The sequence below is a fragment of the Sceloporus undulatus genome, chromosome 2 (assembly GCF_019175285.1).
Source record: "Sceloporus undulatus isolate JIND9_A2432 ecotype Alabama chromosome 2, SceUnd_v1.1, whole genome shotgun sequence".
NCBI lineage: Eukaryota > Metazoa > Chordata > Lepidosauria > Squamata > Phrynosomatidae > Sceloporus > Sceloporus undulatus.
Window position 1 is genome coordinate 289,762,164 of NC_056523.1, and position 16,492 is coordinate 289,778,655.

The window sequence follows — 16,492 nt, forward strand, 5'->3', positions numbered from 1 at the left end:
GGACCACCGTCTCTTTCTTGCTAGGTGGATGCTTATGTGTTCAGACATGATATGGAGACAATGATCTGGATCATTCTTCATATCTAGTCCATGGAAGCTTCATGCACTTTTATTATGGCATATTACCACTTATATATTTGTCCTCTGTGTAAATCACCCAGTATCCTCCAGTTGGATTGGATGATAACTCTCAATGGCCATGAATGTAAGATGAGATGATGTGTAGTTTGACCCATCAGGAGCATTTGAGACTAGGGAAGGGGAGTTTCCTTCCCCTGAGGGCGGTGGGGCAGGAGGAGGGCCTTCTTCCAGTGAGGGCGAGGGCCAGGCCTCCTTGGCACCTCTCAGTAGGAGGCCGGGCGGCTGGTTGGTCATGCCCTTTCGCTGGATTTGTGTGCTGAATTTCAGGGGGGAGGGGAATGCAAAAGAACACTGAACACACTTGTAAAAAATGAAAGTTGGCAACCTGAGAGTTGAGAGTAGACTATCTCATATCAGGCATAATAGTTTTCAAACTTTGAGTGGTCAGATGTAAAGGAGGGGGGTTTGAACTCCTATAGCATTGGAAGCAGTTGTGTAGGTGAATGAGTTTAACAAGAACAGTTTCTCTCATGCCTGTGGCATGATATGGTGACAATTTTGGACTCACCACATCTGTCTATTGGATTTTAAAAGGTACAAGAGTCTTCCCTGACTTTCCTCCATGCATATTGTACAGTGCACTAGTCACAATAGCTTAAGAGTTTGTTCTCAGTTGTGAATGAAAATGTAGAAAAGATACATTTTCATAAGGTGATTTTAATTTGTTATGTTGAAGGCTTTCCAGCACTCTCTGAGGAACTAACAGGAAGTAGTCAATGCCTCTTGTTTTCAGAGCTTGTTAATTACACAATAATTTATCCTGGCATAATAGGCTGAGACGATCTTAAAAGTCAACATTCTTTGACCATGTCAGCAATCAAATAAACCAGTGTTCCTCAAATATCTGCAGTCCCACATCACCCTCTAGCCAGAATGGTTCTGTTGGTTGGGGATGAAAGGACTTGTAGTCCAACATATTTGGAGGGCACAAAGTTGGGAAAGTTGGTGTCATAAACAGTAATAGGGTTGTATAGTCTGCGAGGTTTAATAGTTTGAGCATTGGACTGTGACACTGGAGCTCTGGATTCGATTCCTTGCTCGGAATCTTGGGCAAGTCACACATTCTCAGTCCCAGAAACCCTGTGATAAGTTCACCTTAGAATGATAGAATCATAGAGTTGAGAGACACAAGGACCATCCAGTCCAACCCCCTGCCATGCAGGAACTCTCAATCAAGGCATACCCAACAGATGGCCATCCAGCCTCTGTTTAAAGACTTCCAAGGAGGGAGACTCCACCACACTCCGAGGGAGTGTGTTCCACTGTTAAACAGCCCTTACTGTCAGGAAGTTCCAAATTAATTATTTTAAGGCACACAACAACAACAGTCAGTGGAGCCTACTATTCCAGTGTTGCCTGGTCTGTGGTGTTCTCAGATCCCTGTTTAGCACACAGTTAGATCAGTTTAGGACCTTTGATTAAGCTTATATTACTGTTGCATTGCACTATCTTGGGGAAAAAGGCAGAATATAAATAAAGTTTAATGATGCTAATAATAGTGACCAGAACTGTGTATCAGCTACTTAGTTAAGTATAGATAACTAAATAACCTCTCCAGGTCCATATTACCCAAAAAAGTGGGGAAGTTCCCCACCAGCCAATCGCTGGAGAAATGAGCTTTTGCAAGAGGTTCAGTAGCTTTTAGGGACTGTTTCCACCTGTATAGACCAGTAATAACTGAGGAGGACCTCAAGTTAGGGTGAACTAAGAGAGTTTTATTTAGAAAAACGAAGAATGTGATTGCACACAGACAATGGCAATTCACACAGAGACAACATTCAGAGCTAACCATAATGGAAATCTGGAAACAAGATAGTGGAGTTTGAGGGCTTTGCAGAGGGTGATAATTACCTGTCCAAAGAGTAGACTGCGGAAAGCTGGAGTGGCTCAGATGGGAGGGCTGAGTGCAGCACAGTTTCATACAAGGAGTTCAGCCTGGGACAACTGTATGTGTAGTGTTAGTGTGCAGAGACACTGTTCTTGGGGCCAATATTTATACCTTAAATCTAGCCCTAAGCAGTGGACTATCTTGTAATGTAACAAAGACTGTTTATCCTTTGTCGATAATGGGATTCTGGACTAGTTGGTGGCTTTAATTTTAGGGTGACAAAGTCAGTGATTGGATCAAGATAAGCCCAGGATGAATGGATTACCAGACTAGTTTGGCTGGGAACACAATAGTGGGTAGACAGGGACATTGGCTTATTGCTTTGAGTGCAAGGAGACCCTTTTCCTGAGTGTGCAAGATGAAATTAGATGACTTGGGGGAAGGAAAAAGCACGTGCATCTAGATTTGATTGCCTATTTTTACCTGGATGTGCACAAGCCTCAGGACATGCTCATTTTCTCCTGGGAACCTGACCTAGTGTTTATGGAAGGTCACTGATCTCTCAAAAACATGCTGTCTCCAGATTTGAGATATGAAATATGGGGACCCCAAAATACAGCACAGGGTGTGCTAACACCCAGTTCCCCCAGACTTGATGAAAAGGTTAATCAACACACACACACACACCCCCACACACACATACACATTGGTAGAATGGATCTCCTTCTCCCCATGCCACAATTATAACTGCCCCCCTCCAAACCTGATTTGCAGGGCATCACCCACATGGAGTCCATTCTGCCAGAATTTGGAGTGAGGAGAAATGATGTTAGGTTTCAGAGTTTGGGGCCTGAAAAGGTTACTGTATTTAGTGTACTTAACTAACAAGGCAATACAAAATTCTGGCCAACCATAATAATATGAATGATGATTTGCTAAAATGGGATGTGAACAGTGTATGTATGTGTTTGTATGGGCTGTCAAGTTGCCCATCAATCTAAGGCAACCCCATAAATTCCATAGGGTTTTCTTAGGCAAGGAATACTTATAGGTAGCTTTGTCAGTTCCTTCCTCTGAAATATAACCAACAGCACCTGATATTTGTTGACTATATCCCTTCCAAGTTCTAATGAGGACTGCCCTCCTTAGCTTCCAAGATCTGGTGTCTTTAGAGGCATCCTAACAAGATTGCAAACATGATAATATTTAGGTCTTGATGAAAGGAGCTGGTTCCAGCCATTCCCAATGGAAAACATGAGGGGAAAGCCTCCATGAGACTGGAGGCTTACCTTACAGTAATAATTCATGAAGAAACCAGCTCTGTGTAGCTTTTGCCATTTCCAAGGAAAAAACCTGCAGAGCCAGCTTTTCCAGGAAACGTTGCTTCAGGTCCTATAGGTACTCAAAGTTACAGCTTCTGAGGAGACAGCTTTGCACAATTCATGTATTCTCAGTAGGTAAAAAAGTATTTGACAGTGCTTTGTGGATGGTGTGTGTGGGTTGGGACATCAATAGAGATCTCTATCAACTGAAAGGGAAGGTCTAGCAGGTCAAATTTGGCTCACAAGCTGTACAATACCATCAGTTTAAACAATTTTAAACAATAATAATAATTTGAAAAGACTAAAAGCATATTAAATAATTTTAACACTTAGAAAGACAGTTTAATGCCAGTCAAATCAGTTTAAAAGCATATATACAGATTTGGCTTAATTTAATTATGTTTCAAAAGCTTTATAAAAAGCCATGTTTTTACTTGGCACTGGAATTACATCAGTGTCATTTGGTTCTTTTCAGTCCTTCAGTTGATTATCTAAGTGAGCTGGAAAAGAGAACCCTATAGAGCTGAGCGTGTTCAGGAGAATTTCCCTATATTTTAACATAGAGTCATTGTGTTGGAAGGTGCCTTAAAGGTCATTTATTTAAAATCTTTTCCATTCAGGAATGTCAGTAGTAGACATCATTGATACATAACCATCCAGCCTGCACTTAAGGATCTTAAGAAAACGGAAGAATGCCATCTTTCAGTGCATTCTGTTACACTGTCAAACATCTCATATTGTCAGAAAGTTCTTCCTAATGTTTAGACAGCTTCTCTTTCATTTTAATTTTAACCTGCTCCTTTGGATCCTAAATGTACTTATAAAAAGCCATCATTACATAATTTCTTTGTCTGTGACTTCCAGGTATTATGAATACATATTTGGGTATTCCAAATGGCAGAATCAAGATAAGAAACCTCTTTCTGAAGCAGAGCTGTCTTCACTACAGGTCATTATCACTTCAGCAGATCCTGAATGTGATGCATACCCTAATATTGCATCAGATGAAGCTTGTGAGTATCTAAAAGTGTGGAGGTGTGTAACCTTGGTAAATCATCTTTCTTTTCATTGATTTTTGTGGGTTTTTCTGGCTATGTGGCCATGTTCTAGAATAGCCCGAAAAACCTACAAAAATCTATGGATGCCGGTCATGAACGCCTTCAACTTTCTTTTCATTTCTTTTCATTACAGCATCCTGAGGATATCTTTTCTTATACAGACTGAGTCTCTCTTATCCAGAAATCCGAAATCCAAAATTCAAACTTCAAAATTGTCCACAGGGGTATCTGAGATAGTGACACCTTTGCTGTCTGATGGTTCAAAGTACACAAACTTTGTTTCATGCACAACATTATTAAAAATATTCTGTATAAAATTACCTTCAGGCCATATGAAATATAAATAATTTTCATGTTTAGACATGAGTCCCATCTCCAAGATAACGTATTATGTGTCTTCAAATATTCAAAAATCGAACAATTTTTTTTAGAAATCCTAAACACTTCTGGTCCCAAGCATTCTGAATAAGGGATACTCAACCTGTAGATGTTAGTTTATATTACTGGGCACTGTTTTTCCACGCATATATAGCTGCCTGAAATAATCATTGTATTTAACTGGTTTGTTTGTTTGTTTGTTTTTAAATTTATTTATACATTCTAAAACAAAAAATGACAACAAACAGTACACCAAAACAACAATAAATAAAGGCAATAACCCAGATAAGGCCCTGGAAATGATAGATAAAAGGTGTGTATTCAGGGATCCTGAAAGACATATTTCCATAAAAATTTAGCTAAAATTGGGGGATGTCTAGAGACTAAATCTTGCTGGATGTATTCAATAAATGGGTGCCAAATCTTATGAAAGGTCAATCCAGAGTGTAAGCGTCTCGCTCTGTTGTTATTATCTGCCATTTTCTCCATTAACCACAAGTCCCAGAGTATAGATATCATATCTAGAATCATAGTGTTGGAAGCGACCACAAGGGCCATCCAGTCGAACCCCTCAAAATAACCCCAATGGGGTGTTTGTGTAGTCCACCATCCTGCAATATTCAACTTTCTAGTGTTCCAATTCTTGGCGATCTCAAGCCTGGCAACAGCCAGAAGCAAACTAATAAGTTCTTTATGTTGCAGGGCTTTATTTTCATTCATAAAAATGGAGAACAGGAGCAGGAGTGGTGATAATTGTATATTTTGTTTAGTGATCTTGGAGATGAGTTATAAAATTTCTGTCCAATGCTCGTGCACTAAAGGACAATCCAGCCACATATGTACAAAGCTTCACCTACCTTCACAACCCCTCCAGCATTTTGGATTAGGATTGGAAGACATATGAGCCAATTTGACTGGAGTGAGGTACCATTGATGGACCTTGATAGTATGCTCTTTAATGGCAGTGGACCTAGTTTTAAATGGTAAATGAATCCATATATTTTCTCAGGTCTTACTATCAATTGAAAGGGAAAGTTTTGCTTCCCATCCTGCCTTATGAAGCATTGAGTTCCCAAATGTTTCTTCTATCAGACAATTATATATGCATGCTATTTGGCCTTTAGAATATATAGGCAGAGAGACACACATGTTTTCAAAAGAAGTAAGTGAGCAAGGATATTCCTGTATTTGAAGCAGTTTCTTTAAGAATAATTGTATCTGTATTATTTGATACCAGTTCTGATGCCCAGGGCCCAGAGCACAGATTAGTTGCTCCATTGTGATAGTTGTCCCATTGTGGAACAGGTCCCTAACTGTAAACCTCCCAACCTCGAAACTGTGCGTATTTTTCTGGGCTTTAACAGTTTATTTGGTGAATAGCTGAAGAAAATAACTTGGCTGAGCTCGGGCTGTATTTATGACTTTGGTGAATGTTTATCTATATGCAAAATAAATTGGGATAAGACATTGTAGGCAAAGTTTGCATTCCTGATAAGCTGGATAAATTGTGTAATGCTTGACTCTTGTCAGTGTTGCAGTAATCCTGTGTAATCAAACTGAATGTTGATTTCTAAAACTTGAAAGAAATCTGGTACACTCAGATAACTAGAAGTGTAGATCAAAACAAGTAGGACTAGAAACAGAATGTTGCAGCTCAGAATGTTTCTATTCACCATTCCAGTCAGTTTGTTGGTTGGTCAGTCAGTCTGTCATGGTGTTTACCAGGATGTTCCAGTCTTTTAGTAGTTTTTCATCATTTCTCCCAAGTGATTAATCAGTATTGCATGGACACTAAGTACATTAAGTGCTCTACAATTGTCTTTTTTTTGTCTGAAAAATGTTTGTACATCTGCAAAATCTGTTCTCTTTGCCCAGGGATGGTATTATTTTAACTGCATAGGGATCCATACTTACCTGAAAATGTCAGAAATAAAGAGAACACAGCTTTTCTGTGACCTGTCAATTATATTGAATCTAATAATGGGCAGTCTCTGTGGACTGATTATCTTGAACACTAGCTGTCTTCTAAGGAGGTGGGGAAATAAGATTTCGCTTGTTATTCAGATTACTAGGTTTACAGACAAAACAAAGTATGTGTGAATCTGATGATATATGAAAGTCTCGAAAACAAGAAAGAAGTGACAGCTTTTTCTCTAAAATGATAGCATTTTGTTGAGCAATGTTACTAATGATAAGAGACTGCTTACAGCAGGACCACAAAACTTTTAGCCTTATCTGGCAGCTCTGTTAAGGAAGCTGATAATTTTTTATTGTCCGTTGGGCCTATAAACGTTAAAAAAAGAGGAACTCAACCAGTTGACTGATAGCTTCACATTATGCAGTTCTGACTCAGAAAAATCTCTATTTCTGAGAGTCTGTTTGCAGCTGTAGTGAGCAATTTGTGGCCCATAGGCTGCAGATAGCCCTTGGTCCTTTTTCCATGGCTCATGAAATCTCTGATAGAGTCTATGAAAATCTTTCTTGCCTAGGTAGGGAGAGCATTCTAAAAGTGCAGCTCCAGATAGATAGAGTCTTCTCTATACTGTTCATCTCATTGGCAGAGACCAGCTTAATAGTGGGTGAAGGGAACTAGGCTTCAGATAAAATTTAACTTTTATCTGCAGTACCACCCCCTTTCCCCTTCCAGTTAGCTATTCTCTACATATCAGCTGAATAGGCGGGTATAGTGGGGAAGAAGGTGAGTTTGGCCTTTCCTTCTTTTCTTCTGTCCTCCCCTCCCCCCCCCCCGCCTTATGGTGTTTCAAAGTTTAAGTGTCTGTATAGCTATTGGAAGATGTAACGAATGTTTGTCTGAGTGAAATGTAGAGAGGGACCCCAGTGCTTCTCACCCTGATTCTGCCCAGACAACCTCTGAGAGTTGGCCTCTGAAGGAATAATTTAAAAAAAATTAAGGTAGTGATATTGATGAATTAGAATAGAATAAAATTCAAAATTCGCAAGCAGGCAATGCCTTTATTGGTACAAACTACAATTGCAAAATATTGTGCACGTTTTTATGTTCTCCAGTATGCTTCATCAGGCTAGATTGTTAAAAAATAGGGGTCAGGGAGAAGGCTGAAATGCGGCTAGATATTTTAAGCTATGTGGCCTGTGATTAAATTCTGTCCCTAGATGGAGATGGCAGGCTTGATCAATCACTGGTAAGTGGACATTATTAGACATTTAGAGTGGAATGAAGAATTGTATTATTGAAGAATTCTATTTATTATAGAATTCTAGTTGGACCTAATAATGCTTGACAATGGATTTTGGACCCTGAGTATTGGGGGTAAAAGTTACAGCTCTATGAAGACGATCAAGTGGAATCTTTTGCTTTTCTTAATTGCAATAGTAGTTTTCAAAGAGCCATGTTAGTTTCTTGCAACATAAAAAAGGTGAAAGTGGAGAGCGGAGGAGGATATAGCAGCACCTGTAAGACTAGCTGGTTTTTATTTTTGCACGATATCAGTCCCCTTTTTTAGTTGCAGTACACCATGATATTAAAGCCTCAGGGTTATAAAGCATATTTATAATTTTATATCCCACTCCCACAACTGTATGCTTTATAATCTGAGGCTTTAATATCACTTACTAGTGATCCTGAAGTGATCTGATACCTACAAAAGCTCATGCAAAAATAAAAACCAATTAATCTTAAAGGTGCTGCTATGTTTGTTATACCTCTCCTTTTTCCCCTCCCCCCTTCTGTTCTCCTTTTTAGTCGCACAAGGACACTGTTGTTTAAAAATAGAACCCAGAAGTCACAGAAATCTCATTGTTACCATGGCTGTAGTCTGATAACATTAACTTCAAGTTGATACAATCAGCCAGTATGCAGAATTGCAGCCAAAATATTTGGAATTATTATCCTAAAAGCAATATAATGATTTCAGAATTATTTTTACTGAAAGCTAATTTAATATTGTCACTTTTCCTTAAAGATCAAATCCAAGTATCAGGACCTACAGCTGTATTGAAGGCTAACAAAGTCTGGGGAGCATTGAGAGGTGAGTCATAAGATAATTGGTACCACATTTATTAAAAACTTATGTCCCGACTCCTTTTTCCTATAATATCCAGCCAGATACAATAGAAAGTCAGCAGCAGCTTCCTATGCACCTTTATTCCCCAGGAGGTGACATTTGAATGAATAAAGCCCCTATCCCTGAAGGTATGTGTTTTTAATGTGTGATAGTTAATTTTTCGACATGAGCATAGAGGAACACCAATAGTTGTAGCTCATGCCTGAAAGTAGGTTGACATTATTTCTTTCTGATGGTGCATGTTCAATATGAAACACACACAAATCCTGTCTAGCTTGAAAAACAAACCCCAAAGTTTAATTATGTGATTCATCACTGCATTGTTGTAATAGTGCAATTAGGTGATAATAATTTGTGACTGATTTTTTTAGCCTCTCCTGACATTAAGAGGAAGTGGTGCCAGAGGAAGTATAGATGACCAGCTTCCTTATTCTATCCTCATCTAAAGCAGACAGAAGATCTACATTCTGTCCAAGCATAAGGAGAGAAACATATGCCAAATAAATATCTCACCACCACTACTCTCCTTTAGATGAGTTTGGGATGTGCTTCTTTAGTTATTGTTTCCTTCAAATGTCCAAAGTAGTTTTTACATGACATCAGTGATAACTATCAGTTAGATAGAGCGCCCTCCCTCCATAACTGTCATCTTTCGGCCTGTGAGGGAGTGAATAGGCTGGCCCAGCTCCAACAGGGCTAGCCTGAAGATAGAGCGCCCTCCCTCCATAACTGTCATCTTTCGGCCGGTGAGAGAGAGAATAGGCTGGCCCGCTCCATCAGGGCTAGCCTGTAGAAGAGGCTCCTCCCTCCATAACGGTCATCCTTCGGCCTATGAGGGAGAGATTAGGCGGGCCCAGCTCCATCAGGGCAGCCTGAAGAAGAAAGCCCTCCCTCTGGTCCATCGCCTTGGTCCAGGCCTCAGAGGGAGAGAAGAATGCTGGACGATCCCTCCCCCCCCCCTCAACATTCCCTTCTCCTTTTGTGTTGTGCTTCTTAGATTGTAAGCCTGAGGGCAAGGAACCCATTATCCCCTGTTGTAAACCGCTCGGACCCCATTGATTGGGGCGGATATAAATAAATCCGATTATTAATTATTATTATTATTATTTGACTTCCAGGTTTGGAAACATTCAGCCAGTTAGTATATGAAGATGATTATGGAAGTGTGAGTATTTCTTATTATACAGTAGACTACCACTACTTTTTAAGATTTATCCTCTGATTTGGACTTACTCATTGCTGTTAATGATTTCAGGCATGTCTGTTTTGTGCTATATATTGTATAGAATGTGTTCTGTGCTGCAGAACATGCTGTGCTTCAAAGACTGAGAGGAAATTGCAGAATGACAGATGTGCATAATTGTGTTCCTCATGATATTGACTCAAATGTGAATGATGCATTCCTGCTGAGACATAAAAGCTTTACCAGTGTATAGACCACACCATACCCTTGCTTTGAAATCTCTCTCTTTTAAAAAATGTTTTATCACGTTCTGCAAGTTTGGCTGTCTATTGAGCCATCTGTAGATTTAGCTACATTTCTTGGTAAATATATATCAACCTATCTATTTCTCTTTGGCCTTCTATAAGCACTGGCTAGCTTACTCCGTTTTATAATTCTATAAAATTATAACTGCTTCCCTCATTTTTGGATATTGGCATGGCCATGGCAATGTGGCACCCAGTTCTGTACAGTCTGCTTCTGTTTTGTGAGCCTCATGGCTTTGTCTAAGATTAGTTAAGAGGATCTTTGTACCAAATAAGAAAAGAGACAAACAGTCCTACTAGCTACCCACCTGTTAGTAAGATTTCCTCTACTCAGGGCTCCATGATTTTCAAGAGTAGCCCAAGTTCTTTTTATGTTTGAAGTTGCACTTAAGAGTAACTGGTGGAATTGCATCTGGTTACCGTATATACTTGACTATAAGTCAACCTCATGTACAGTTCGCCCTTGGCTTACACGTGGATCCATTCCGGACCCCCCACATAAGCCAAAAAACGCATATGCTCAAGCCCAATTCACTTGAATAGGGCTCGTGCACGTGGTGGAGCCGCAGCGCGCACCACAGGCGCATGTCCCATTCTTTTGAATGGGACATGCCGCCTCTTGCGCCCTGCATGCTCCAGTGCAGCTCTCCACAGGTTTGAGCATATGCTCAAACCCGCGTATAGTGCACCCGCATATGACGAGGGCTCACTGTATAAGTCAAGGGCAAGTTTGGGGGCAAAAATTATGGATTTTGCTATGACCCGTGGATAAGTTGAGGGTAAAACGTATGGGCATATAGCAAAGGATCTAAAGAATGAAGCAAAGTAAAACAATGTCAAAGAACTTTCAAAATTCCAGCAGACATAACTCTATGTGCTTAGTGTTAAGGCTGGCTGGATGAGAGAATACCGAGAGTAAGTGCTTCCAGGACAGATTATATTATTGCTTTTCATCAGGGTATGGTTCCTTCTTTTAAATAAGAATTAAGATGTAGTACTTACATTAACCCGTGGATAAGTCAACTCAGTTTTTTGCGGGATCAATTTTTGATCTAAATTTCTAGACTTATACATGAGTATATACAGTAATCTTACCTGGTGGAAGAGAAAAAGAAGCAAGTTCAAATATTTGTATTCCAGGGTGGAATTCTTAATAATTGTGACCCATGATGACACATCATCTTGAAAATCTGCATAGATATCTTTGGTATTGACTTGACTATAGATTTCATGCATATCTGAGCAAACTGAATGCATTTTCCCCTGTGCGTTCCATAGTATCTTACCACAAAAGCAAAAGGGTAAACTTTCTGTTTCTCTTTTTCATTTTAATAGTTTTTTATCAATGAATCTGACATTGCTGACTTCCCAAGATTTGCCCATCGAGGAATCTTGATTGACACATCAAGGCATTTCCTGCCCTTGAAAAGTATCCTTGCTAATTTGGTAAGTTGACAGTTGTGCCAGGTCCTCACCCCTGGGCTGGATCTTCTGAGGTAGCTGCTGGGGAAATTTGGATCCAGCTAACCTATTTTGTTACTTAAGGAAGGGTTAAAGTTAAAGTCAGTTGCAGTATTTTATTTGTCAATCACAAAATGCGTGAATGTCCTACAATATACAGTGGGCCCTTGATATACGCGGGGGATCCGTTCCAGACCCCCCCCCCCGCGTATACCAAAATCCGCGTTATGTTCAAGTCCCATTGTCCCCAATGGTGGTGTGCATGTACACGTGCCGCCTTTGGGGACAAAAGACCCTCTCCCCTCCTTTTTCCCTCCCTCCATCCCTCTTTCCCTCCCTGCTTACCTTCTCGCCGCCACCTCCACCTCCTCACCGCCGCCGCGGGAAAGGCCGGGTGGTGATGTTGGTGGCCAAGAGGCCTCCAGGCTGCCACTCGGCCCTTTTGCGGTGGCAGCGAGGAGGATGAGGCTTGGCCTCCTGGCCTCTGCTGCCTTGTCCTGCTTGCCACTACTGCCACAGAAAGGCCGTTGCGGCAGCAGTGGTGAGAAGGACGAGGCGGTAAGGAGGCCGTGCTGGAGGCCTTGAAGGCCTCTGGAGTTGCTGCTTTGCCTCCTCGCTACCTGGCAGAGCAGCAGCTCCAGAGGCCTTCAAGGCCTCCAGCACTGCCACCTGGCCTCCTCGCTGCCTCAGCCTTTGCTGCCTCTCCTCCCCTTCTCTTTCCCTCCCTCCTTCCTTCCTAGCCCCCTGCCTCCCTCTACATCTCCTCCTGCTTATCTTCTCGCTGGCCGCCTCGCTGGGCCGCCGACACCTCCTCGCCACCGCAAGAAAGCCGAGTGGTGGTGTTGGAGGCCAAGAGGCCTCCAGGCCGCCACCTGGCTCTTCCATAGCGGCAGTGACGCCGGTCTCACAGCTGCAGGAGGCTGGGAGGGCAAGCTTTGTTCTCCTTGCCACTGCGGCAGAAGGACCTGGTGCGGCCTGGATGCCTCTTGGCCCCAACACCACCACCTGGCTTCTCACGGTGGAGAGGCAGCACACAGCGAGAAGGTAAGCAGGGAGGAAGGTAGGAAGGAGGGGGGAGGGAAGGAGAAGGGGAGAGAGGGACTTTTTTTAAAGGCGGAGCCGTGCAGCGCACACCACCATTGAGGGCAATTTCCAGGTTTGCCATCCTGGGTAGTTAGTTATAAGAAGTATTTCTAGACTATCCGGCATCTATACAGATAGCAGAACAGGTTACAAATGAGCATGAATAGAATTAAATGCAATTTTTTAAAAAATGGCTTTATAATACAATACAGTGGGACCTTGGATCCACCGTGGATCTGAGCATCTGCGGATGGCAAGCCTGCATTGTCCCTAATGGTAGAATGTGCACACAGGCCTGTAACCATTGGGAACAACTGCCCTCATTCCTTCCTTCCTTCTCCCTCACTCCCCCCCCCCCCGCCCGAGGCTTCTGCTTGGCAGAGTCTGGAGCCATGCTCAGCTGAGGGAGCTGGATGGGCCTGGGCTTGGGTCTCGGAGCCTGGAGTTCCATCCCAGTGTATACCACCAGGGGCTCTGAGACCCAAGCCCGACACCGGTTCCAGCTCCCTCCAACTGACGGATACCAGCCTCCGCCTCTGAGCCAAGCTTGGGGCAAAGCCTCAGAGCAGGAGGGAGGAAGAGAAGAAAGGTAGGAAGAAGAGTGAGGGAGGGAGGGAGACAGATGTAGGAAGAGAGATGGGAGGACTTCAGTCAGTTGTCCCGCACCACCATTAAGGCAATGGGACTTAGCATTTGTGGATGGTGGTATCCATGGGAAGGGGGCTCCAAAACAATCCCCTGCGGTACTGAGGGCTGATTGACAAAAACTAAAAACTACCAACATATCATCCTGAACACATCCATCTTGTTGGATTTTTAGAAGTTAAACAGAGTTAGGCTAATTAGGATTTGGAAGTCCAGATATGTCCGGGTAGTCCAGAATGAAGTGCCAGATATGTGCAGGTATGCCGAATGAAACCCGAATAGGCCATTGCTCAATGGACACAGTGTCCCAAATGGACTACTGTCTGTCCTCAATATAAGGCAGCTTCCTTTTACAAGCTAACACATATATTTAACAACTTGGCAAATAAAAGGTTTTGACTTGGCACCAAAAACATGCAATAGTGACCACCAATTGTGTTTGTTGTGGGGGGGGAATTCCAAATCAGTATGCCACCCAAAAAAGCCTTCCTCTCTTTGGGGGAACAGCTGAAGCTGGGTACTGAGAGAAGAAGCCACTCCTTAAGAGCTGAATGGGTGGCGGTGTATTCTCAACTTAGCTAGACCTCTTCGGGTGCCAGGACATTGTATTCTTCCTATATCAATTACCATGTCTGACAGCTAGGTTATTGGCTGCTTTTATTAATAGAGCAGTGGATAGTAGGGAATAAGGACGTCTGAGGCACGTTCTCAAAATAAAATTTCTACATTAATGTCTATAAACTTATAATAGCTGTACTTAAGCTTTGGGTGTTTACATAATGTATTGTCTGTATGAAGCAGTGGGACCCTTTCCTTACGCGGGGGATCCGTTCCGACCCTGCCCTAAGGGAAAATCCAGCATATGCTGGAGCCCCATTAGAAATAATGGGGCTCATGTCTGCAGCCATGGGGCAACATTCCCCCATTACTTCTTCCCAGGTGCACGAGGGTTTTTCTGGTGCGGCTTTTCAGTGTATGCTTGAAAGCTGCATATAAGGCATGCCCGTGTAGGAGTGGGTGGGCACACTGTATAATGTAATAGTTGGAGAAGCAATGCTCAACATTGCTTTTATTTATAAATAAAAGCATAACATTTCAGAACTGTTAAAATAGAAAAGAATTCGTGCTTTAAACACTCAACTAAAATTAACTGAAGTACTACCTTCTGTGCATGAGGATTGCCATGGCTTTAACAAGTTCAATGTCCTACACTGGCACATTGTAGATGACCAATCTTTTCTTATCAAAGTGCACCTTTCCTGAACTAGTGCCCAGGTAAGTAAGTGTCATTGACACTTCGTGGTATTCTCTACTTTAAATGTCTTTTTAAAAAAATGCTTTGGGTGTTGAGGAGGAAACATAAATCATTTTTAAAGTTAGTATTAGATGGTGTAGACCAAGATGTGTACACCGCACTGGGGGAGCTTAAGTCTTTGCCAGCATGTGTACAGGAGGTGGCAAAGGCCACTCCCCTCTGCCTGCCTGGCTGTGCTTTTCTTCTCTCCATGGTCACTGAATCAGCTGCAGAGGTGCACATAGTCCTTATTCTAGCTGCTGTTTGAGCATGGAGGGTATAAGAAACAGCCTCCATCCCACCAAAACACTCAAGAGTGATTGGTAATGAGTGCAGCCACACCTCTACATTAATCAGTGGCCTGTGACGAAGTCAGCAAATGATTCTGCCGATTGTGTCACCAGGAAAGATTTGACTCAGGATCTGTGCTTTCATGCACAATGACTTTTGTAGTCAGCCGTAATAAGTAATTTGCTAGAAAGTCTCACAACATGATGAGATGGCACATTAAAACTGAGTTCTATAGAAAAAGAGATGGTATTGTAGAGGGCAGAAGGAATTGGGCAAGAACCACCACCCCAACTGTCATCTGTTTTTTAGATGTGTGTCCATACTAAGGCACCAACAATGGGAGAATTAATTAGAATTCTCAACACAGGAAGGCAAATAAGTTTTTCCGAAGAAGGTATACCAAACAGGAAAGGAGGAATAGAGCAGTACAGTGGTACCCGGGTTTACGAAATATAATTCGTTCCGCGGCCGCGTTCGTAACCCGAAATGCTTCGTAAGCCGAAAAAGCCATAGGCGCTAATGGGAAAAGCCGCTATGCTTCGTGCGAAATAGCGCCGAAAAGCACCAAAAAATTTTTCGTAAACCCGAAAAAACCTTCGTAAACCCGGAAACAGTTTTTTCCTATTGATTTTTTTTTTCGAACCCGGAAATTTCGTAGCGGCGCATTCGTATACCCGGGTACCACTGTAATTAAAATGGTCAAATGTAATATTATAGGTAGTATTATATGTACATCTGGGAGGAGCTTCATGCCTTAGAGCAACGGAAAACAGGTTGACATTGGGTAAAAATTAAAGGGAGAGAAATAGCAATGTGTTCATTGTGGTGGTCTGCTAGTAGGCCCTGAGCCAAAACAGGAGATTGTGGATGATGCCGTGTTTAGAACAAATGGCCAAACATTCAAAAGGAGAGAGATACAGTGGATCGTGTTATACGCTGGGGTTTGGTTCCAAGATTCCCCCCGTGTAATACAAAATCCTGTGTATGCTCAAGTCCCATTAAGTATAATGACCATAGCAAAAATGGTGTCCCTAATAAAAAAAAATAGAACATCAAGGTAAATTATACTTTTTTGTGAACATTTTCAAACCGTGGTAAATGTCTTATAAAATCACGTGTATAAAAAATCCCGTGTATAAGAAGGGCCGACTGTACTGGGTAAGAAGGACTGTCAGCCATCCTAATATTTGTTGGGAGTTCAAACTCTGCCAAGAAAGTAAGGTTTCAACAAATTTCCTCACTTTAACTTGACTAGACAGTTTCAGTGTCTACAACGGGGGTCGGCAACCTACGGCCCGCGGGCGGATCCAGCCCCCGAGGCCTTTCTGCGCCGGCCCACGCCGCATCCTGCCTGCCGCGTTTGCCGCCGTTTCCGTTCCCCCGCCCGCGCCGGGCGCCATTTTATTTTTCAAAATGGCAGCCGAAGTCCTCGCGCAACCTTTCCCAGGACAGGAAAGGTC

The 16,492-nt window shown here is 42.3% G+C and overlaps 1 protein-coding gene and 1 pseudogene across 1 annotated transcript in view; one reads left to right on the forward strand and one right to left on the reverse strand.

The window, feature by feature from the left end:
• LOC121920665 overlaps positions 1–16,492 on the reverse strand; it is a 1,182,487-nt pseudogene that overhangs the window by 1,112,157 nt on the left and 53,838 nt on the right.
• Positions 1–16,492, forward strand: part of HEXB (hexosaminidase subunit beta) — a 38,812-nt gene that overhangs the window by 3,276 nt on the left and 19,044 nt on the right. The window contains 5 exon segments of the mRNA XM_042448479.1: positions 4,156–4,304; positions 8,669–8,734; positions 9,889–9,935; positions 11,594–11,704; positions 14,624–14,730. Of these exon segments, the coding sequence (XP_042304413.1) occupies positions 4,156–4,304; positions 8,669–8,734; positions 9,889–9,935; positions 11,594–11,704; positions 14,624–14,730 (480 nt within the window).